The 22,654-nt window shown below is 42.3% G+C and overlaps 2 protein-coding genes across 2 annotated transcripts; both read right to left on the bottom strand.

The window, feature by feature from the left end:
• Positions 1-12,825: 12,825 nt before the first annotated feature.
• On the bottom strand, positions 12,826-14,325 carry LOC124870226 (tripartite motif-containing protein 16-like protein). Its single transcript, XM_047368781.1, has one exon. It carries the CDS (start codon positions 14,308-14,310, stop codon positions 12,841-12,843), a length of 1,470 nt encoding a protein of 489 aa, XP_047224737.1. The 5' UTR covers positions 14,311-14,325; the 3' UTR covers positions 12,826-12,840.
• Positions 14,326-18,223: 3,898 nt separating this feature from the next.
• On the bottom strand, positions 18,224-20,192 carry LOC124870225 (tripartite motif-containing protein 16-like protein). Its single transcript, XM_047368780.1, has one exon. It carries the CDS (start codon positions 20,190-20,192, stop codon positions 18,720-18,722), a length of 1,473 nt encoding a protein of 490 aa, XP_047224736.1. The 3' UTR covers positions 18,224-18,719.
• Positions 20,193-22,654: the final 2,462 nt, after the last annotated feature.

Genomic DNA, 22,654 nt, shown 5'->3' with positions numbered 1-22,654 from the left:
CATTCTGCTTTCCAAAAGGCATTAATTTAAAAAAATCCCTCTGATCCTATCAGGATTTGCCACCTTGTGCTTGCAACAGGATCAGGAAGTGCAGCAGCGCCCAAAAACCACGAAGAAGAAAAACTGCGCTGTTCAAAATAAAACCATAACAGACCACAAGGTGTCACTGTAGGACGAACCAACAAGCAAGAGGATGTTAACTATTCAGTAACCATTTACACATACTGGTGTCATATCATCTTGATGGCATGATTTACCATTCTGTCCCAGTTACATACCAGTTTCTACCAAACCGTCCAGTTAAAAAGTATTTTTTAAAGAGTTGTTTGTATCCACTTCAAAGATCTCACTGCTAAATATAAGCTGAAAACTGACAAAAAATGAGATTCAAAAACTTACTAATGATATCTCTTAAAATAATCTTTTTCATAAACCTGATTGTTCAACCATGTCCTTCTGGGCTGTTGGGAAATGGGGACAATATTGAAAATAACAAACACAAATTCTGAAATTAGGGGATTTTTTTACTAGTGCTTTGTTTCCTTTCATATCAAATCCAAATTCTATATAACAATTATTGATGATTATTGATCAAAAGAAAAGCACTACTGGCTTTTCCCCAATATTCCAAACTTACTTGGATTTTCTAAGAGCAACATTATGTTTGGGACCCTGAGAAAAGAAATGTTAAAAATTCTTGAATGTAATGATAGTTATGAGTTAATTTCTCACTCACAAATAATGTTTTTTAAAAACAAAAACATCCTTCCTTATTTTTTACAAAGAAGTCTGCCACTTCTGCTTATCTGTAAAGTTTATGGACCCAAAACAGCACGTGGAACCATGTCATATGATTAACAAACCCCTAGTATATAATTATTTTTCTATCTTTTTGTTATATACTCTTCATCTTATTTCTTAGGTATATTCTCATTTGTTCATTTGGGTTTTTTTTACTTCTATGTATGGAAGCAGCCTGTGCTGGCACTGTTTCAAGTAGCGAAGATAAATGATACTGAGTCCACAATATGTTAATAATAATAATAAACAAAAAAATAAATGAATTTGTATCCAGGTCTGTGTTCCGAGCAGCAGCCTATTGTGCAGGAGCTCCGTTGAGGCCTTGCTCCCAATGAGCCCAACTTTTATTTGGATCAGCACCAGTTCTGCCTTTTATTCTAGAAGAACCATTTGTATGACATGTCTCCAACCTTCCTCACAGGTTTAATGCTCAATCTTCAACAGGCTGACAGACTGAGTGGAGGAGCTTCAACCTCCTCTTCATCACTGCTACCAAGGTGACAGCGCCCTCTAGTGTTGGTTTCAGTTGCTCTCTCACTGAAAACTCTGCGTCTGTTTGTTGATCAAATCACAACCTATAACATTGATGCTGCATCCATCTATCCATCTATCTATCTATCTATCTATCTATCTATCGAACTTTAGGACCCTTTAATCTTTTTATTAAAGCTGTTTTAGTTTGTAAGAAAGAAACAGAGTCAGCGCTGGGATCGCTGCCCTGCAGACTTGATGAACCCAGATATGCAGTGAAGACGGAACCGGAAAACCAAGTGGCCGCCTGTTTGTAGGACCTTCAATGACCACCCCTGTGAGAGTTTTAAAAGCTTCTGGTGTTCAGGGTCATCTGAAAGTCCTCTGTGTCTGGTGTCAACTATTGGTCTGGTTACTGGACAGCAGAGGGGTGGAACCTATGAAGTTATGAGGTTGGCTGCCTCTAATGTTTTTAGTGTTTAATCATTTCTGCCGTTCTGGATTTGAGTCAAAGCAGAAGTTAAATTTAGAGCATCTTCTTTGGGACTTTGGCAGGAGTAAAAGAAACCAGGTTAACCAGGAAGCTCTACATCTGTAGATGTGCAAATATATGTGAGTATGCAAACCTCGATGATTTCTCATACTAAATGAGATAAACTGTCTACAGCTACGTTAGTTTTGTTTGACTAACAAATCATCTTGGACTTTTCTCTGAAGAACATAAGCTGCTTCTTTCTAAATGTTTTGTCTTCTTGCCAAACTAAACATTTTTCTGGAAAACTACTCGTGCATTTGCTTGTGTGCATACATATAACATATACTGTAACATATCAGCTTTAACTCTTGAAGGTTACATTGTGTTTGGTCAAATTTCAGATACGAACAGAAAATGAATGTCATTGCTGTGCTTTAACGACCTGTTTGTTTTAGAGCATTTGATACATAGAGGAAGTACATGAATAGATGCTGTCATAGAAAATAAGGAAGTATGAACACACACACACACACACACACAAGCCCATGTGATGGCCAAATACATCAATACCTGTAAGGTGTGCTTGTTCACATTTTCAGGCTAGGTCCACGGTTTTCTCAGAACTCCCTACTGCAGTTTTAAACAAGAACCATGAAGAAGAACAGAACAGCAGAGCAGAGACATCAGAACAATGAACCCTGATCAACAATCAGAAACAAGACAGAACATCTATTTGGGTTTACAGAATTCTGCAGAACCTGTTACATAAACTCCAGCATGTAGCGGCTGAGTGAATGTGGTCTGGACTCTGTGGAGGAGAGTCATGGTTTCAGAGACGCTGTAGAAGGACAGAAGACCTGCTCTGTGATCCAGGTACACTCCTACTCTGGAGGAACCAGGACCTGAGATGGAGGTCCAGATGTTGTTGTGACCAAATTTATAACTGTTATGGTAACACTCTAATGCCCAAGATTTGTCATTACCTCCAAAAAAAACATTCATCGAAACTTCCTGTTCTGCTGATGTTCTTGTATGCGACTGCTACATGAACTCTCCCTCTCCACTCCACCTCCCAGTAACAACGTCCAGTCAGACTCTCTCTACTCAGAACCTGAGAACAAGTATTGAATCTGTCTGGGTCACTAGAAAAAAACGGAGGTTGACTCCTCCATGTCACCTTCCTGTTCTCCTCTGATAGTCCCAGCTCTGTGTACGCTGTGTTTGGATCCAGTGTGATTTCACATGAATATTTTAAGAATCCAGCTCTGCTCTTTGGTTCTGGTTCTGACAGTAAAACCTCCACCTCAGTGAGGGTCAGTGAGATGTTTGTCCATGTGTCTCTCAGGATGTCCTGTAGTTTATCTCTGAGCTCTGACACAGCTGCTGTCACATCCTCAAAGTATCTCAGAGGACGGATATTGATGCTGGATGAGTGTGTAGACTCACTGAGTGCTGACAGTGAGGGGTAGTTGTGGAGAAACTGGTTGTGATCCTCTGTGTTTGAGAGCTGCTTCAGCTCAGCGTCTTTCCTCTTCAGCTCAGTGATCTCCTGCTCCAGCTTCTCCTGAAGCTCTTTGACTCGACTCACTTCAGTTTCCTGCTGGGATCTGATCTGCTGCTTCACATCAGAGCTTCTTTTCTGGATGAGACGGATCAGCTCAGTGAAGATCTTCTCACTGTCCTCCACTGTTTTATCAGCAGAGTGATTGATGGCCTCCACCTCCTGTTGAAGCAGCTTCACATCTTTCCTCTCAGTCCTTTCTGCTGCAGCTGAGACTGTGTCGTGGCCTTTATGTTCATCCACAGAACAGAGATAACAGATACACTTCTGATCAGTACGACAGAACATCTTCATCACCTCATCATGACGAGAGCAGATGTTCTCCTGGAGGTTCTTGGAGGGCTCCACCAGCTTGTGTTTCTTAAATGGAGCTGAATCATAATGAGGCTGAAGATGTTTCTCACAGTAAGAGGACAGACAGACTAAACAGGACTTGATGGCTTTCAGTTTTCTTCCAGTGCAGAAATCACAGGCCACATCTTCAGGTCCAGCATAGCAGTGATCAGCTGGAGAAGGTTGGAGTCCAGTCTTCTTCAGCTGCTCCACTAAAGCTGCTAACATGGTGTTCTTCTTCATACGGGGCCTTGGTTTGAAGGTCTCCCTGCACTGAGGACAGCTGTGGATTCCTTTCTGATCCTCTTCATTCCAGTGTGTTTTAATACAGTTCCTACAGTAACTGTGTCCACAGGAGGTAGTCACTGGATCCTTCAGTAGATCCAGACAGATCGAACAGGAGAAGGTTTCTGGGTCCAGCTGATTCTGCTCCATTTCTCCTCTTAGTCACAGTGACTTTGTGAGTTTCACTTCCTGAAAACAGAAACAACTTTCAGCTCTGATCTACCAATCACGTGTCAGTGCAGAGAGACTGCAGCCAATCAGCTTTACCCACAATACACTTCGGCAGGTGAAATTTTGAGCAAAAACCAATCACAACCATCAATGTAATCAACCATCAAATCAGAATAATAAAAACTGCATAAACTTTAGCCAGCAAGCCGATAATATATATTTTTTACTGGTTTTCCAGGCTCAACATTGTGTAGGGACCACAGCCATGGTTACAACATTAAAGACCAGTAAGAACTTTTCTGGAACTTTCAAAATAAATCGCATTAACCTACTTCCAGCACAGCCAGGAAAAGGGGTAACAGTGGACTTCCCGTGATGTCACTGTCCGAATAAAAACCTCGCTTTTGCAACAAACTGACATCTTCACGTAGGTCCCCAGAAGAACTGGAAGGAGGGACACAGCGGTAATGTCTCTTTGCTGTCAAACAGACATAACTCTTCAAACTGGATCCAAGAGTGTCATAAGATCATCGGTCATATGCACGAAGTGAAGTACGAATGAATTGGTGTTTGTGTATCTGGTATTCATTCATGAATGAGGTAATTAAGGTACAAGCGTAGCTTAACTTTCTCACTGAGGTCTACAGAAGCAAACTGTGTTCCAGAAAGTTCCCAGCAGAGACCCTGTCTCTACGACGCCGAGTGGAGCAGTTTTCCTGGTCTGAAGGAAGGACAACGGGACCACATCACCGTGGTTACAGCTGTAACATGCAGCTGATCTTACATTGTGAAAGGTTGTCTAAACGTTTGCTGATTATTGTCTAAGTTGGTTCCAAGACTAACTTAACTTCATTTCCAGATTCTTCAAGATAATCCTTGGTTCTCAAACATAAACATTTCATGGTAATGTTGCATCACTCTTTAGGTCATAATTATCAATCATCTTTAATCAACTAGTTTATATTGTACATAGCCCATTAATCTTCATTATTCTTTAATTCTGCTTGGTAGTTTAGTTGGATTGTTTTAACAAAGTAAAGAGTTTGTTGATTGAAATATGTTTGACTTTGAGTTGACTTATTTTTATTAATAAATTCTTGTATTTTAGGAAATTGTGTGAATTCATTCCATATATGTGCAGAGTTTATGCTGTTCAATAATGTCAGAGCTCGTCTCACACCTTTCTATTTTGTCCTAATACCATCGTCTTACTGGGCTGGTATTCACAGGACAATCCTTAACAGATCGAAATATTATTTGATAAAATATTAAAATATTAACATTAAATATTAAATAAGATATTCATAATCACAACAATTGTAAGACGCCACCGGCTTCAGGGTGAATCTTGGCAGTCAGTAGCCCATAACATCACAATTACCCTTCCAACAAACACTGACGTGGCGAGAGTCTGGTGTATAAACCTCCGTCACTTCCTGCACTTTCTTCTCCTCAAAACAATTGCTTGTTGCAGTTTTAAAATAATTATTTGCAGCAAGACTACAAAAACATAACGGGTCCCGCCATTTTTGATGCCACAGTTATGGTGCAGAGGTGCAATTTTGCACGCTTGTTAATTACGCACTTCAACACCTACGTGCACTTTTACAGAGTACATACTTCATAGAGGGGTGTAGTATTGGGACAGGGCCATGGAAGAGGGAGGAAGATCAAGTTTTGAGTCCAGGAAGAGGAGGGCTCTTAAAGTAACTGTAAGTTTAACCGTCTTCACAAATGTTTTAATGTTGAAAACAACTGAGTCACCAAAACTCAGATCTCTAAAATCTAATCTCTCCACAGTATCAGATACTGAAATAAAAGAATCATTGCTGCTGAAGAAACTGGATGTGTTTAGTTGTTCAGGGAAATCTGTTGCCTGTTTCCTAGCTGCAGTATAATGGCAGCAGGACACAGAGAGAACAATGTTTGCATCATATTCAAATCAGTTTAGTTTGCTGTTGCTGATAATGCATCTTTTTAAAATCCTGAAAAACTTTTACACAACTCACAGCAGATAGAGGTGCTGCAACCTGGTAGAGATCCGAGTCCTTGAGATCTTTAACTCCATCCTCCAGCAGAACTTTTCCAGCATTGTTGATTTCAGGAGTAAAACTCTGCTTCAACAACAGAAGAACCATCAAACTTTCTCTATTTTCACTTTTATAAACTATCAACATCTCCTTTTAGAGCTTAAAAACACTTGAGATGGTTTAGAAGTTGTATTTGCTGAGGAGAAATAAGATGAAACAGCAGTTTTGTTCTAATATCTGCTTAATATTGATCAGAGTCTCCATAGAGTGAAGATGCCTGATTTCTGGTCCGTTTAGACAACATCTGGTTCTACAAAGCAGTGATGGTCAAATACCAACATACAGCTGTTGGACAGAACTTACCTGAAGCCAACCGTTCACTCTGCTCTTGGTCAGAACCTTTTGGGCCTCCACATGAAGCTCAGTCACTGATTACCAGTGTTACCAGGTGAGAAATGTAAGATTATCGTACTAGAGACATAAAATTATCGTATTTTGAGGGAAATTATCGTAACTCGTCATAACCAAAATAACATGTCTGTTGATGTGTTGAATAGCGTCTAACAGACACTCGCAGCTTTGTGGCGTCAGAACAGAATGGATTTATCAACATCTGCAGCCCCACAGTGCCGCCGGGCTTTGCTTCTTCTTCTTTTCTTTTCTTTTCTTTTCCTCAATCATGGGCGGGCGCAGTGGACTATTCAGCCAATCATGGCCGTTGTTCTGAGGCCAACGCATCACGTCACTCGTAGGTCACATTTGGAAAAGCACGATTGGCTGGAATTTCCAGCATTTGTTTCCGAATCCGGACATAGACGCCTTCAGGGTTCACAGAAAAACTCCGAGACTTTGGCGATTGGCTGATGACGACTGATTACAACCACACATTCACGGAATGGTCAAATTATCGTACATTTGGCCTTTTTTAGAAATATTGATCGTACATCGTACAGAGAGCAAAATTATCGTACAAATACGATCATTATCGTACACCTGGCAACACTGCTGATTACATCCTGAGAGCTACTGTTCTTCTTCTTTGGTTTTTTTCGCGGTTGGCAAAATTCATATGGTGCGCATTACCGCCATCTACTGTTCACTGTGTGAATGAACTGTTCATAATCATATCCTATTAATCGGGTTTGTTTTCCTTAAAACTTTTATTAGAATTCTAATCATTTTTATTCCGGATTCTTTTTGTATTTAATTTATTACTTTATTTTTGTTCTTTATTATGTTTAAATTTCTTCAGACCTCTTCTTTCTCTCTCTCTCTCTATATATATATACATAATAAAATTACGTGTTCCATTGTTTCCATCTTACCACAATGTTGACAGTTTCCTGTGTCAAGCTGTTGTTCTGAATTGTGTATTGTTGAACCCAGTGTGTCCAGATCTCTTGTAAATTTGTCTGTTTCTCCTCTCTGTTCTCTTTTCTTCCACCCTTCATTGAATCTTATTCCATCTTCCTCTGTTTTCTACCATGGCTTGCTTTCTTTTAAATTCATTAAAATTCAGATAAAAAGGTTTCTTTTGGAGTATTTTAAAGGCTTAATGTCTTGATAAAATTGCTTTATTGGGTTCATTTCTCCACCATGGTACCATCTTCCTTTCCTTCTTTCCTCCTGTCTTTACTGAATGCTCTACAGCCTCCAGAATGACCTCAAAGACACACATATTTGTACTATTTAGATCTGCTTTCTCTAATGAATTGATTTCTGTTATTTCTAGATTTATTTTAATACTATTACGTTTTTTACTTCCTTATACTTTGTTCCTCCCCAATTTTATTCCTATGTTAATTCTAATAGGGTAATGATTACCTTTCTTGTGTTTTTTCCCTGCGTTCCTCTGTTCTATGTTTCTCTCCACACTTTGGGTCCCTCTGCTTCTCTTTACACGTAGTGCTGACATTTATAGCATTGAAGTGGAGGAGGAATGAAAGGCCTGACTCGGAAACGCATGTATTCTAACTTAACCGTAACTTTTTCAGAAAACTCTATTAGAACCCACATGCTTCCCTTTCTTTCTTGATTTACTGTTTTCAATGTTTTTTTTGTTTGTTTTGTTTTAACCGCATCCGGTCCGGCAGAGTAGCTCAGAATTGTTGTCTGAGTGCCAAGAAAAAGTCCAATAGATTTACTTTCACAAGTGGAGCATTACAGCTAACGCTTTAAAGCTCTGCATGATATTTATTTTAAAAAATTCTTAGAAACTGCTTTCAGATTATTTCAATTGTTACAGACAGAAATGAAAAGTAATAAAAAGAAGAACGAAAGACAGAAAGGTGGGCAAATAGGAACAGGGGAGAGAAGGAGAAAATAATGGAGGAAAGAAAGAAGGATGAAGAGAATACAAGATAAGACCCTGCTTGCTTCTACATCTGCAGGAATGTTCACATTACCAGCTTTTTCACCAAAATGTACACGGTACTTATCAATGCAAGATGTATTTAGTGGTAAATGCAGCTAGAACATTTGTGTATCTGTTAACACCTGAATCTAAACACCTATGGGTCTGAGTGTGAACGCACTTGTGTATACAAGGTTTGTCCATAAAAATATTCTCCATAAAAATATGCAATAGTGAGTGTGAGGAGCCACAGACCTGCCCCCTTTGACCCGGGACAGATACGGAGGAGATCCGAGCCAGAGACATTCAAAGACCACCCAGAGCACAAGAACCCCAGGAGAACCACCGCCGGGACTACCGCAACCCCCCAGAGAAGAGCAGGGGAGAGTCCCAGGGGAACCACCCAGCAGTGACAGTGCAGAAGTCCCAGGGAGCTGCAGCGACAAGCCCACAGGCCCTGCCGGCGGCCGTCTACGCCTGGGCAGATACAGTCATGGACCCAGAGACCCGGGATATATCACTCCCCAAACAGAGGCCCGACAGTGCCCAGAGGTCCAGGCCCCGGTAAGCAGCCACTGGGAGTGAGCCAGCACACACCAAAGCACCCAGCCCTGGATACCAAGAACCACAAGTACACCGGCGGGCAGAGACACCAACCACCGGCAGGTAGTGTGGCGGGGAGGAAATAGGCCCCACATTTGATGGGGGGCCTAAACTGATCCAGGAGAGGGAGCAGCCCAAGACCCAACCTGACACAAAAAACAGGCACACACAGTCACAATCACTCATTCCCAACCTCATATGTACACCTAAAAACACTCACACCCATGCACCCAACGTAAAGACAAACAACAAAGGACGTTGTACACTCACTCACACTCTCCATACATGCCCCATAGGGACAACCAGCCCCCGGACCCAGGAGATGGTCCCTTTCTCTCCGGGGCCGGCGTCCCTCTTCACGCCCCCGCAACCACACAGACACACCACGTCACTGCCACTGCAACAATAGCCCAGGTACAAACATTATCCAGCTCAGCTCTACCACTGCTGCTCAGCCGATCCAGATGCCCCAGCCTATCAGTGAGAGGGAAACATGCACCAGCCGGGTAACCGGGACAGGCACATCCCACCAGCTACCCCAGTGCAGGCACAAGACATGCTCCACCGCCCCACCCACCCGACCGCCAAGACATGCTCCACCGCCCCACCTACCCGACCGGCAACCATAGCCCGGCGCCCGACCAGGGGCAAGAGCCACAGAAGGAAGCATTGGAGGAAGTACACCACAGCACGGTAAGGACTGGGCACCCCACCAACCCCACACCAAAACCCCAGAGGTGACCCAGGATGCCGGCCACCCACCCTCCCACACGGCACACCTCGCCGCACTAAGCAGGCTGGCCAGCCCCTCCCCCAAAGCAAAGCTACATCTCAATCAACATTGCACACTGCCCAGCTAAGACCCCCTCCCACACGGCACACCTCGCCGCACTGAGCAGGCTGGCCAGCCCCTCCCCCAAAGCAAAGCCCTCAATGTCCACATGCGACTCAACCCGAAGAGGTGAGTGCAGGAAAACCTTTGAGGCACGCCAATGACGCACCTGCATCCCAAGGCCCTACATGAGGGGTAGTGTAATGGAGTGGGTGGAGGGAGGTGTCCAGGGACGGGGAGGGAAGGACTGCGGGGCAAAATGCTGTCCCAGAGAGCCAGCTCCCCGGCTGACCCCAATAGGCACCCCCGTTCACCGAGTTCCAACAAAGGACGGATGCATAGGCACATCCATCTGGCAAAAGGCTAGGGACAGGGACCAAAACCCGAGAACCGACCGAAAACTGGAACCAACACGCCCACACCCCCTCACCACTCACACACCCCCCAGAACCACCCAAACCCGATCCACAACCCAGTCCCCCGCTTGAAGTAGCCACCGACCCCCAACAAAAAGGAGCCAGCCGGAAGCGTGCATAGCAACAACCAAGAGTGCAGCCCCACTATAGAAAAAAGTTCAGACCAGCCAGCCCAGCGCAACCAGAATACGCCACACAAAGGAGGGCACATGGCCAACATGCCCAACCACCCCTGAACCCACGGGGCAGAGCCAGCAGAGCGCCCAGTCCCCAATGCCTTTCACCGGACTGCAGCCACAACCAGGCAAGCGGAACAACAAGACACATCCCACACCCACACTGAGGCCGCCAACAAGAAATACCCGACCCAAAATGGCAGGCCCACCCAAGTGCAAGCTCCGGGCCAGCATAGGCAAATGCAACCCCCATAGACAAACGAACCAAAACCTCTCATTGCTGTGCTTTAACGACCTGTTTGTTTTAGAGCATTTGATACATAGAGGAAGTACATGAATAGATGCTGTCATAGAAAATAAGGAAGTATGAACACACACACACGTAAGCCCTTGTCTATCTGCAGATATGGACAAATATATTGGCACCCTTGCTAAACATGTGTAAAAAGCTTAAAAGAAATTCAGCTCTAATTCCAGTACAACGCTGTTTTGCCAGTAGGATGCCACTTAAATATACGGAAGGAGGGAGCTTTGACTTTTTTTGCATAATCTTTTGATTGATCTGGAGTCTGGAGTTCTTTCATATTCCATTTTATAATCAGCCCAGCAGGTTTTCTGAAGGATTAGGTCTAGGGAACTGTTTCATTTTATGCCTTCTTCATTTCTGTGACTTGGTCATATATTTTGGATCAGTGTCCTGCTGAAAGACCCATTGATGACCCATTTTCAGTTTACTGGCAGAGAGCGTCAGACTTGGTCCCATGAAGAGTTTATAATGCCATCTACTCTTACATGGTCCCCAACACCTTTGGAAGAGAAACAGACCCACAGCATCACACCTCCTTCACTGTACCTAACACTGGTCATGACCTGCTTTTCTATATATTCCTCTTCAATGCCACAGCAAACCCACCTGGAGAAGTTATTTTTATTTTGCTGCCAAAGAGCTCAAGGTTAGGTCCATTTGACAAAAGCAGTTTAATATGAATTACCACCAGTGTTAAAAACTCCACATTTACATTTGTGATGGTAGGACAGAAAATACTTCTTGTGGTATCACTTGATGAACCCCAAATGCCCCCTCTGGTACATTTAACCTCTCTTACCATCCTAGAGAAGTGGACCTCTGTTCTATGTCATATTCACATATCAAGAAAACTGAAAATTGTGGAATTCTGATGAGAAGCTCGTAGACGTTAAAAGTAAAAAAGGTGAAAGGTTCATCAAAATGCATCAGATAAATGTAATTTTGAGTTGTGAATTCCAATAATGGTGCCACCAGATTTTTCTTTATAATTATTCCTTAAGTAGCACCCCCCCCCCCCCCTCGACTAACTGTAGCTCACTGACACATAGTGTCTTGCTACACCTTCAGATTATGACTGGTCGTGTCTTTTAAAACTCTGTTTGACATTGTCATAGCGAAAAACTGTCTCTTTTACTCTTACAACACCAAGGTAAACTGAGATATGGATGAGAACATGTAGAACCTGAGAGATTCTGCGACTAGAAAAGTATTGCAGATCAGTGCTAGAACATTCAAGACAAATGTGTACACAAATCATCACTTCCGAGGGCTAAAAGGTCGCATGACTCAACAGAAGTGTTTCTCTTTTTTAGCCTGGAAGCCATGCCAGGAACAAACCTGACATTCTTCTTGTTTTTCTCAATTAGGGATGTATACTGAGCAGTTCCACCTTTGGAAAGTGCTTCCTCATAGACTGTTGCACTTATTTTCCACATCACGCCACACCAGCAGGCCCCACCCTATGAAGTTTTATTGAAATCTTAAATATAATTTTGAACTTAAACTTAAAAAATTTAGTTTCTTCTGTATAAGTTAAGTTAGCTTTATGCCTAATTGTTCATTTTCATATGGAAACATACAAGTCAGGAGTGTCCTAAACTCATTCGTATTTATCAAAAATAGTTCAATAGTTTAGTGATGTTGCAAAATGCTAAAAAAGGAGCTCTAAAATAAATGAGACTAACCAAATAAAAGCCCTTTAATCTCTTTATTGAGCAATTTCATCATTTTTTCTACTATAGCTACATTGTGCAAACAATGTGTCATTTTATTAAATCAAACCACAGCTTTATTTGGTTATCAAAAGAGTGAAAAACAAATAGCTACACATCAAAAAATGGGAAAACTATTCCCAAACAATAGATCCCATCACAGTTTGCATGATTACTTAAGTGATATTTTTTAATTAAGTGTTCTGCAGCTACCTTAGCTAAAAACAGAAAGTATGGGTGCTAAAACAAACAAAAAACACAATTTAATTGTTTATGGAAATGCATATAGCCATAATTACATTCAGCAACTACATCTACTCAAGTTTACAAAACTCTGCAGAGTTTCCACAGATATAAAGCCAAACTCCAGCATGTAGCGGCTGAGTGAATGTGGTCTGGACTCTGTGGAGGAGAGTCATGGTTTCAGAGACGCTGTAGAAGGACAGAAGACCTGCTCTGTGATCCAGGTACACTCCTACTCTGGAAGACTGAGGAACTGAAATGGGGGTTGCAGTGTTGTTGTACCAAAATGTGAAACTGTTTTGGTGACAATCTAATGCCCAGGATTTGTCATTGCGACCAAATCCACATTCATACCCTGCTCTGCTGATATTCTTGCATGCAATGGCTATATGAACTCCTCTCCCTCTCCACTCTATCTCCCAGTAACAACGTCCAGTCAGACTCTCTCTACTCAGAACCTGCCACCATGAGGTGAATCTGTCTGGGTGTCGAGAATAAGACTGATGTTGATCCAAAGCTGTCACCTTCCTGTTCTCCTCTGATAACAATAGATAAGTGTGTGCTGTGTTTGGATCCAGTGTGATTTCACATGAATATTTTAAGAATCCAGCTCTGCTCTTTGGTTCTGGTTCTGACAGTAAAACCTCCACCTCAGTGAGGGTCAGTGAGATGTTTGTCCATGTGTCTCTCAGGATGTCCTGTAGTTTATCTCTGAGCTCTGACACAGCTGCTGTCACATCCTCAAAGTATCTCAGAGGACGGATATTGATGCTGGATGAGTGTGTAGACTCACTGAGTGCTGACAGTGAGGGGTAGTTGTGGAGAAACTGGTTGTGATCCTCTGTGTTTGAGAGCTGCTTCAGCTCAGCATCTTTCCTCTTCAGCTCAGTGATCTCCTGCTCCAGCTTCTCCTGAAGCTCTTTGACTCGACTCACTTCAGTTTCCTGCTGGGATCTGATCTGCTGCTTCACATCAGAGCTTCTTTTCTGGATGAGACGGATCAGCTCAGTGAAGATCTTCTCACTGTCCTCCACTGTTTTATCAGCAGAGTGATTGATGGCCTCCACCTCCTGTTGAAGCAGCTTCACATCTTTCTCTCTGTCCTGGATTCTCTGCTGGATTTCTTCTCGTCTCACCTCCAGCTCTCTCTGCCTCTCAGTCCTTTCTGCTGCAGCAGCTGAGACTGTGTCGTGGCCTAAACAGAACTTGATGGCTTTCTGTTTTCTTCCAGTGCAGACATCACAGGCCACATCTTCAGGTCCAGCATAGCGGTGATCAGCAGAAGCAGCTTGGAGTCCAGTCTTCTTCAGCTGCTCTAATAAATCTGACATCATGGTGTTTTTCTCCAGGACAGGCGTCTGTGTGAAGGTCTGCTGACACTGAGGGCACCGGTTGCTTTTTTCCTCCTCATCCCAGTGTGATTTAATACAGTTCATACAGTAGCTGTGTCCACAGGGAATAGTCACCGGATCCTTTGGTAGATCCATACAGATTGAACAGGAGAAGGTTTCCCAGTTCAGCAAATCTCCCTTTGGCTCCATTTCTGCTCTAACTGACAGCGACTGTGTGTCTCTTCCTCAACACAGAGGTAGTATATGTAGAAGCATTAGTTCCTATTTGAAAATCATTAGGCTGTGAATGAAGCCTTTCAGCTCTCACACGTCACATTATGTTGGTAACTTTCATTTTCACACCGTACATCTGACTACAAAGGACAGAAGATAATGTGTTGACAGTACTTTCTGTGTTTCATACAAAGAACAACCAGAAAAAGAACCAGCACGTTTAATTCCAGGAAGACCTCTGGTTTGAGGAATGTATAATATGTACTGTTTTCTGTTTGAAGCTTAGTTTCTGGAACAATTTAAAAATTCAGTCCATTTTTTAAATGTAAAGAACATTGGTTTGAGCTTTTTTAAAATCCCACACCCAGGGTTTAGCATCCTGAACAATACGTTGTACCCACCTGGTACCTTTTACAGGTCCTTCTCAAAAAATTAGCATATTGTGATAAAGTTCATTATTTTCCATAATGTAATGATGAAAATTTAACATTCATATATTTTAGATTCATTGCACACTAACTGAAATATTTCAGGTCTTTTATTGTCTTAATACGGATGATTTTGGCATACAGCTCATGAAAACCCAAAATTCCTATCTCACAAAATTAGCATATCATTAATAGGGTCTCTAAACAAGCTATGAACCTAATCATCTGAATCAACAAGTTAACTCTAAACACCTGCAAAAGATTCCTGAGGCCTTTAAAACTCCCAGCCTGGTTCATCACTCAAAGCCCCAATCATGGGTAAGACTGCCGACCTGACTGCTGTCCAGAAGGCCACTATTGACACCCTCAAGCAAGAGGGTAAGACACAGAAAGAAATTTCTGAACAAATAGGCTGTTCCCAGAGTGCTGTATCAAGGCACCTCAGTGGGAAGTCTGTGGGAAGGAAAAAGTGTGGCAGAAAACGCTGCACAACGAGAAGAGGTGACCGGACCCTGAGGAAGATTGTGGAGAAGGGCCGATTCCAGACCTTGGGGGACCTGCTGAAGCAGTGGACTGAGTCTGGAGTAGAAACATCCAGAGCCACCGTGCACAGGCGTGTGCAGGAAATGGGCTACAGGTGCCGCATTCCCCAGTCCTGGGCTACAGAGAAGCAGCACTGGACTGTTGCTCAGTGGTCCAAAGTACTTTTTTCGCATGAAAGCAAATTCTGCATGTCTTTCGGAAATCAAGATGCCAGAGTCTGGAGGAAGACTGGGGAGACGGAAATGCCAAAATGCCAGAAGTCCAGTGTCAAGTACCCACAGTCAGTGATGGTCTGGGGTGCCGTGTCAGCTGCTGGTGTTGGTCCAGATTTCATTTTTCAGCACGACCTGGCACCTGCTCACAGTGCCAAAACCACTGGTAAATGGTTTACTGACCATGGTATCACTGTGCTCAATTGGCCTGCCAACTCTCCTGACCTGAACCCCATAGAGAATCTGTGGGATATTGTGAAGAGAACGTTGAGAGACTCAAGACCCAACACTCTGGATGAGCTAAAGGCCGCTATCGAAGCATCCTGGGCCTCCATAAGACCTCAGCAGTGCCACAGGCTGATTGCCTCCATGCCACGCCGCATTGAAGCAGTCATTTCTGCAAAAGGATTCCCGACCAAGTATTGAGTGCATAACTGTACATGATTATTTGAAGGATGACGTTTTTTGTATTAAAAACACTTTTCTTTTATTGGTCGGATGAAATATGCTAATTTTGTGAGATAGGAATTTTGGGTTTTCATGAGCTGTATGCCAAAATCATCCGTATTAAGACAATGAAAGACCTGAAATATTCCAGTTAGTGTGCAATGAATCTAAAATATATGAATGTTAAATTTTCATTATGACATTATGGAAAATAATGAACTTTATCACAATATGCTAATTTTTTGAGAAGGACCTGTATATGAACAAGGAGACTCCAAGACAGCGAACCCCTTATGGTCTCGTTTTTCATCTCACTGGATTCCAACACCACTGGTATCCACTAAAGCTGCTTTTGTTTCCACTTACCAGGTACCAACAAACCTCTTGCTACAGCTCCTGGAATACATGCCACAGTAAAGGCCTTAAACAAAAGCCGTTTGGATCTTAAATCCCCAGTCATCCCCAGGGTGCACAAGAGCCTGTGCTGAAAACTCTGTTCTTAAGGTCCTTAGTGTGAGCTAAAAATCTCAGTAGGAAGATTCTCTCCCTGGTGGTCCAAATTCATATGTGCCACATCGACTACCCTACATTCAGACATGGAGCTTGATGTGAACAGCTCAAGACTGACAAGGGTGTCGCATGACAAAACGCAAGACGTCCACAACACACAATCCTTCCAAGATACACCATCACTGCCCACACTGGCATTGATGGAAGTTGCTGAGGAGATTAATGGAATCTCAGACAGCACCCTGTCTAAGACATCTTCCAGAAGCTCCAAAAAGACTAGCTAAGGGATGTCTAAATCAATGTGAATCAAAAGAAAGGTTCATTTCTAGGCCTCTGCAGAGCTGCATGAAATTCTGATGAAGGAATTGAGCCATTGCATTCAGGATTGTTGGAGAACGGATCCATCTCAAGGCTGGAGGATCGTAGACCTCAACTACTTGACTTGGGAACCTCTGGACAAGATATTCTTAACTTCTAGGTTGAGCAAGGATGCAAGAAATATCTGCACTGACATCGGTATCAGCCAATGTTAGTAATTTGTAACATATCGGTATCAATCCCATAGGTAAAACTGGGCCGATAATAACAGCCGATGTTAATTTCCATCTTGTTGCCGTTTGTGTGTGTGTTCAGGAAGGGGAGGGGAGGGGGTTGGTCATGTGGTATTTGTTTGGTCATGTGACAGTGGCAGTGATGCAGCACATTATTGTGGGGTGGTTAACTGAAGCAGAGTAGCAATGCCAGAGGTGTATCCATTTTTACACAGTGTTGAAAGGGTCAGGAAATATATATAATATTAATAAATATCAGTTGTCAGCCATAATGGCAAAATTAATATTGGGATATCGATATCGGCCCAAATTTTCTTAGCGGTGTAGCCCTAAATATAAGCATAACCAAAAACTGTGGTCAGAATTCTACTTCCTGAAGCTTGAATCCAGAAAGGTAATCCCATTAATAACTAACGAATACCAAAAGAAAAATGGTTCCAGAACTTAAACTAGTGCAATTTTACTTTGAACACAAAACTGGTGGACTGATTTGTGGCATGGTGTGGAAACAATCATCTCATCTTGAATGTGAACAAAACCAAGCTGTTGATTGTAAATTTCGGGAGAAAGAGGAATATGTCAAACATAATTTCCATCATGGGTGAGAAAGTAGAGGTGTGTGTCTGTTTTCAGATCTGAAAGGGAGGGAACAAGGAAATCTGTGGTCAGAGAGGAGCTGCTGTGTTTGAGAGCAGGAAGAAGAGGGAGGATTATCAAGTTTTTACAGCTGGCAGAATAAGGAGCAGAGCTGGAAACCTAACATTTGTCTCCTCATTTACAATCAACAGTTAAATATTTACTGAGTTTATTCTTTGAAGTTCTTGTTTCCACATCACAGCTTAAAAGACCCTCGAACTTCACACTGATCAAATATTTAGACTGACTTAATATTTTAACATAAATTCTGAATTAAATCACAATACGTATGATGAGCCAATTATCTCTGGATAAAAATCACTAATTGAATTGATATTTGTTTGTATTGACAGGTGAACTGATCAGTTCCTGTAATAAATGCTTTCTTTCTGTAATCTCTCTGCAGCAGTGGTGGAAGCAGAGGATGTTCTTGATGAATGAAGGTGAAACCAAACATCTGATCTGATCCAGCATCACATGAGACACTCTGAAGGAAATGTTTCTGCTCTTTAAACATCAAAACTCACAATTTATTGGAAGAATGAAAAGAAAACTTTCCACATTTCTCTGGAATCAAGTTGTTTTATTGAAGAAATCCAAAGAGACAGAACAGCAGACATATATTTTTCTGATCTAAATCTAAAGGATTCAGAAGAAAACAGCATCAGTTCTAAGTTGATGTTAGTTTCAGTTTTCTTCTTTGGATCACAATAAAGAAACCAGAAGCAAGTTCAGTTCACTTCAATCTCAACTGATTTAAACAAGAACAACATTTGTTCTGCAGAACAGTGGAAGAGAAACCAGAAGATCCAAATAGATCAATACAAATATGAAACCAGAACCATTAGAGCCCAGAGAAGTTTAGATTTTCATGTGGAGAAATATTTCTGTGTCAAATAAGAATGAAAGAAAACATCAGCAGTGAAATCCTTTCTGGTTCCTGGAACACAGACACAGAGAACTACATTTAAACAAGAACAATGAAGAAGAACAGAACAGCAGAGCAGAGACATCAGAACCATGAACCCTGATCAACAATCAGAAACAAGACAGAACATTTATTTGGGTTTACAGAACTCTGCAGAGTCTCCACTGTACCAAACCCAAACTCCAGCATGTAGCGGCTGAGTGAATGTGGTCTGGACTCTGTGGAGGAGAGTCATGGTTTCAGAGACGCTGTAGAAGGACAGAAGACCTGCTCTGTGATCCAGGTACACTCCTACTCTGGAGGAACCAGGACCTGAGATGGAGGTCCAGATGTTGTTGTGACCAAATTTATAGCCATTTTGGTAACACTCTAATGCCCAAGATTTGTCATTATATCCAAATCTACATTCATTCCCCCATCCTACTCTGCTGATGTTCTTGTATGCGACTGCTACATAAACTATCCCTCTTCTCTTCACCTCCCAGTAACAACGTCCAGGCAGACTATCTCTACTCAGAACCTGACGCCAATTGGTGAATCTTTCTGGGTGTCGAGAATAAGACTGATGATGATCCATTCTCTTCACCTTCCTGTTCTCCTCTGATAGTAACAGTCGTGTGTTTGCTGTGTTTGGATCCAGTGTGATTTCACATGAATAATTTAAGAATCCAGCTCTGCTCTTTGGTTCTGGTTCTGGTAGTAAAACCTCCACCTCAGTGAGGGTCAGTGAGATGTTTGTCCATGTGTCTCTCAGGATGTCCTGTAGTTTATCTCTGAGCTCTGACACAGCTGCTGTCACATCCTCAAAGTATCTCAGAGGACGGATATTGATGCTGGATGAGTGTGTAGACTCACTGAGTGCTGACAGTGAGGGGTAGTTGTGGAGAAACTGGTTGTGATCTTCTGTGTTTGAGAGCTGCTTCAGCTCAGCGTCTTTCCTCTTCAGCTCAGTGATCTCCTGCTCCAGCTTCTCCTGAAGCTCTTTGACTCGACTCACTTCAGTTTCCTGCTGGGATCTGATCTGCTGCTTCACATCAGAGCTTCTTTTCTGGATGAGACGGATCAGCTCAGTGAAGATCTTCTCACTGTCCTCCACTGTTTTATCAGCAGAGTGATTGATGGCCTCCACCTCCTGTTGAAGCAGCTTCACATCTTTCTCTCTGTCCTGGATTCTCTGCTGGATTTCTTCTCGTCTCACCTCCAGCTCTCTCTGCCTCTCAGTCCTTTCTGCTGCAGCAGCTGAGACTGTGTCGTGGCCTAAACAGGACTTGATGGCTTTCTGTTTTCTTCCAGTGCAGAAATCACAGATCACATCTTCAGGTCCAGCATAGCGGTGCTCAACAGAAGCAGCTTGGAGTCCAGTCTTCTTCAACTGCTCCACTAAAGCTGCCATCATGGTGTTTTTCTCCAGGAGAGGCATCTGTGTGAAGGTTTGCTGACACTGAGGGCACCGGTTGCTTTTTTCCTCCTCATCCCAGTGTGATTTAATACAGTTCATACAGTAGCTGTGTCCACAGGGAATAGTCACCGGATCCTTTGGTAGATCCATACAGATTGAACAGGAGAAGGTTTCCCAGTTCAGCAAATCTCCCTTCTGCTCCATTTCTGCTCTAACTGACAGCGACTGTGTGTCTCTTCCTCAAAACAGAGGTTATATATATGGAAGCATTTGTTCCTATTTATAAATTGTTTGGCTGTGCAGAGTGAATGAAGCCTTTCAGCTCTTACACGCCATTATGTTAATAACTCTCAACTTCACACCACACACCTGACTACGAGGGACAGAAGATAATGTGTGTCGACAGTACCTACTGTGTTTCATAGGAAGAAGAAACCAGAAATATCAGTTTGAATCCGGAAAGACCATTGGTTTAGAGAAAGTACTCTATGTACTGTTTTCTGTTTGAAACTTAGATTCTGAAACAATTTATTAATTTGGTCCAACGTTTGTTTGAGCTTCCTTCAAATACATCTATGAATACCAAAAACTGGTCAGGTGACACTGGGTCATCCTTGCAGGGCCACACTACTCTTGGAATGAGCTCACCTTTTTCACTCTATGCATGCTGCTCCTTCCACTGCTTAACAGGTGCTGGGACCCCAGCCATGGATTAAAACATGCCTGAAGGTGGACAGCGTAGGAGCAGCCAGCATCGCACACCTTCCAGTGTGCCAAACAGTGCAGCCACAACAGTCCCTGTGTTTTGCCGCCTCGAGGCTGGTTGGGCCGGACAACTCCGTTACCCACACCAGTCTCCATTGAACCTCCCGTCTTTTATTCAGCACGGGTCATGAAAGAGGTAGTGTTTGGGCATAGAAAATTAGTTCAGGATGAAATAATCGAAATGTTATTACTTCATGATGTTTTAGCATGTTTGTGGTGAAGAATGTCGAGTGCTAGCAGGCTTTATGTCCAGCTAATGTGAACAGACATTTCAGCCTGAGGCTAATTATTTGTTCTGTGTTGTGTTTTAAAGTTAAGACAAACTTTATTTAAATGGTGGTTTTAAACACAGATCGCCCATAATGCGCCATCAACGCTTATGCATTTAATCCTTTTATTAATGGTATTCTAGGGGCACATCTTTGACTTTAACGAAGCTATAGGCTTTCTTGTGTTAGCAGAAACTGCTAATGGCTTAGAGTAGGCAGTCCGGGGGTTAACACGTGACAACTAAAGAAATTGTGTGAATTTATACAATGTGTGCAGAGTTTGCTGTGCAGTGATGCCAGAGCTTGATTCCCCCTTTTCTCTATTGTCCTGATACCACCACCATATTGGGCTGGTATTCACAGGACAACACTTAACAGAACAAATTATTATTTGATTAAATATTAAATACAGCAATAAATGGCATCCCTGGATGGGCATTATTTTTGAACAGCTTGCACAATATGATAATAAATAAGCCACAACTGCACATTATTGATGTACCATGTGATGGCCTAAACTTTAGCTGTCGCTGGTCAGTTACTACACAATAGGACTCAGAACATCAGCGTTCTAACATCAGATGTCAATGCTTATATATGGGACAATAACATAACTTGTGACATTCCTGGAGTTCACAATTTTTGTTCTCGTTGCTAGTAACAATCAATTCTACTACATAGGCAAAAGATGTCAGAAGATTTGACTCAGTTTTGTTTCTTCTGTGTAAGCAATTGCTTGAGACTTAATTTAACTTCACAGTTCATTTCACTGTCCAACCAGATATTGCTGCACATCTGTATCCAGATGATGTCCCTTGTGTTAGACCACAAATTGAAACAGTATACAATTTTCAGTTAATTTTAGTGTTTGACCTAATATTTTGATGCATACAGTACAGACCAAAAGTTTGAACACACCTTCTCATTCAAAGAGTTGTCTTTATTTTCATGACTATGAATATTGTAGCTTCACACTGAAGGCATCAAAACTACGAATTAACACATGTGGAATTATATACTAGAGGCTGACATTTTTTTGGGAGTCCCACGGGAGACAGCATCAGTAAAGATCACGTGATTGGGACGGTACAGGATATAAAATAAAAGGGAGCAGACGGGAGCGGGAGCTAACCAATAGGAGGGAAAATAAACTAGGATCAATTGTCTTTGGAAATGTAAAACTGAGACTTTGTTATAAACTTTAAGAAAAAAAAACTTGAATCGATGCCACCATTGTGTAGTTTTTTTCCAAGAAGCCTATACTATAATGTGAGTCAAACGAACTACACGACCCACAAGCCAACAGTGCTTCTGATCGATGTTTTCCACCTGCGTTCAGAATGGAGGGAGCAAACGCAGGTGGAGAACTGGACGTGGTAAAATTGGATTTGTAACGTAAAGTCAGAAATAAGGACTTATCTATTAAACTCATAGAGCTGACAGGAAAGTCGCAAATATGACCGAACTTCAGGAGAGTTGAATGTAGCGGTTTTAACACGCAGTCTGCTGCTTGTAAAACGTGTTTAGTTGTAATCAAGTTCACCAGTAATTAAGGGACACTTGTAAGACAGATTCTGGATTAAATCAACCCTGCATCTCTTCATTCATCAAACCAAAAGTACCATCATGCAT

The sequence above is a fragment of the Girardinichthys multiradiatus genome, chromosome 6 (assembly GCF_021462225.1).
Source record: "Girardinichthys multiradiatus isolate DD_20200921_A chromosome 6, DD_fGirMul_XY1, whole genome shotgun sequence".
NCBI classification, from domain to species: Eukaryota; Metazoa; Chordata; class Actinopteri; order Cyprinodontiformes; family Goodeidae; genus Girardinichthys; species Girardinichthys multiradiatus.
The sequence above is the reverse complement of the archived record's forward strand: the minus strand, read 5'-3'. Positions and strand labels throughout refer to the sequence as shown.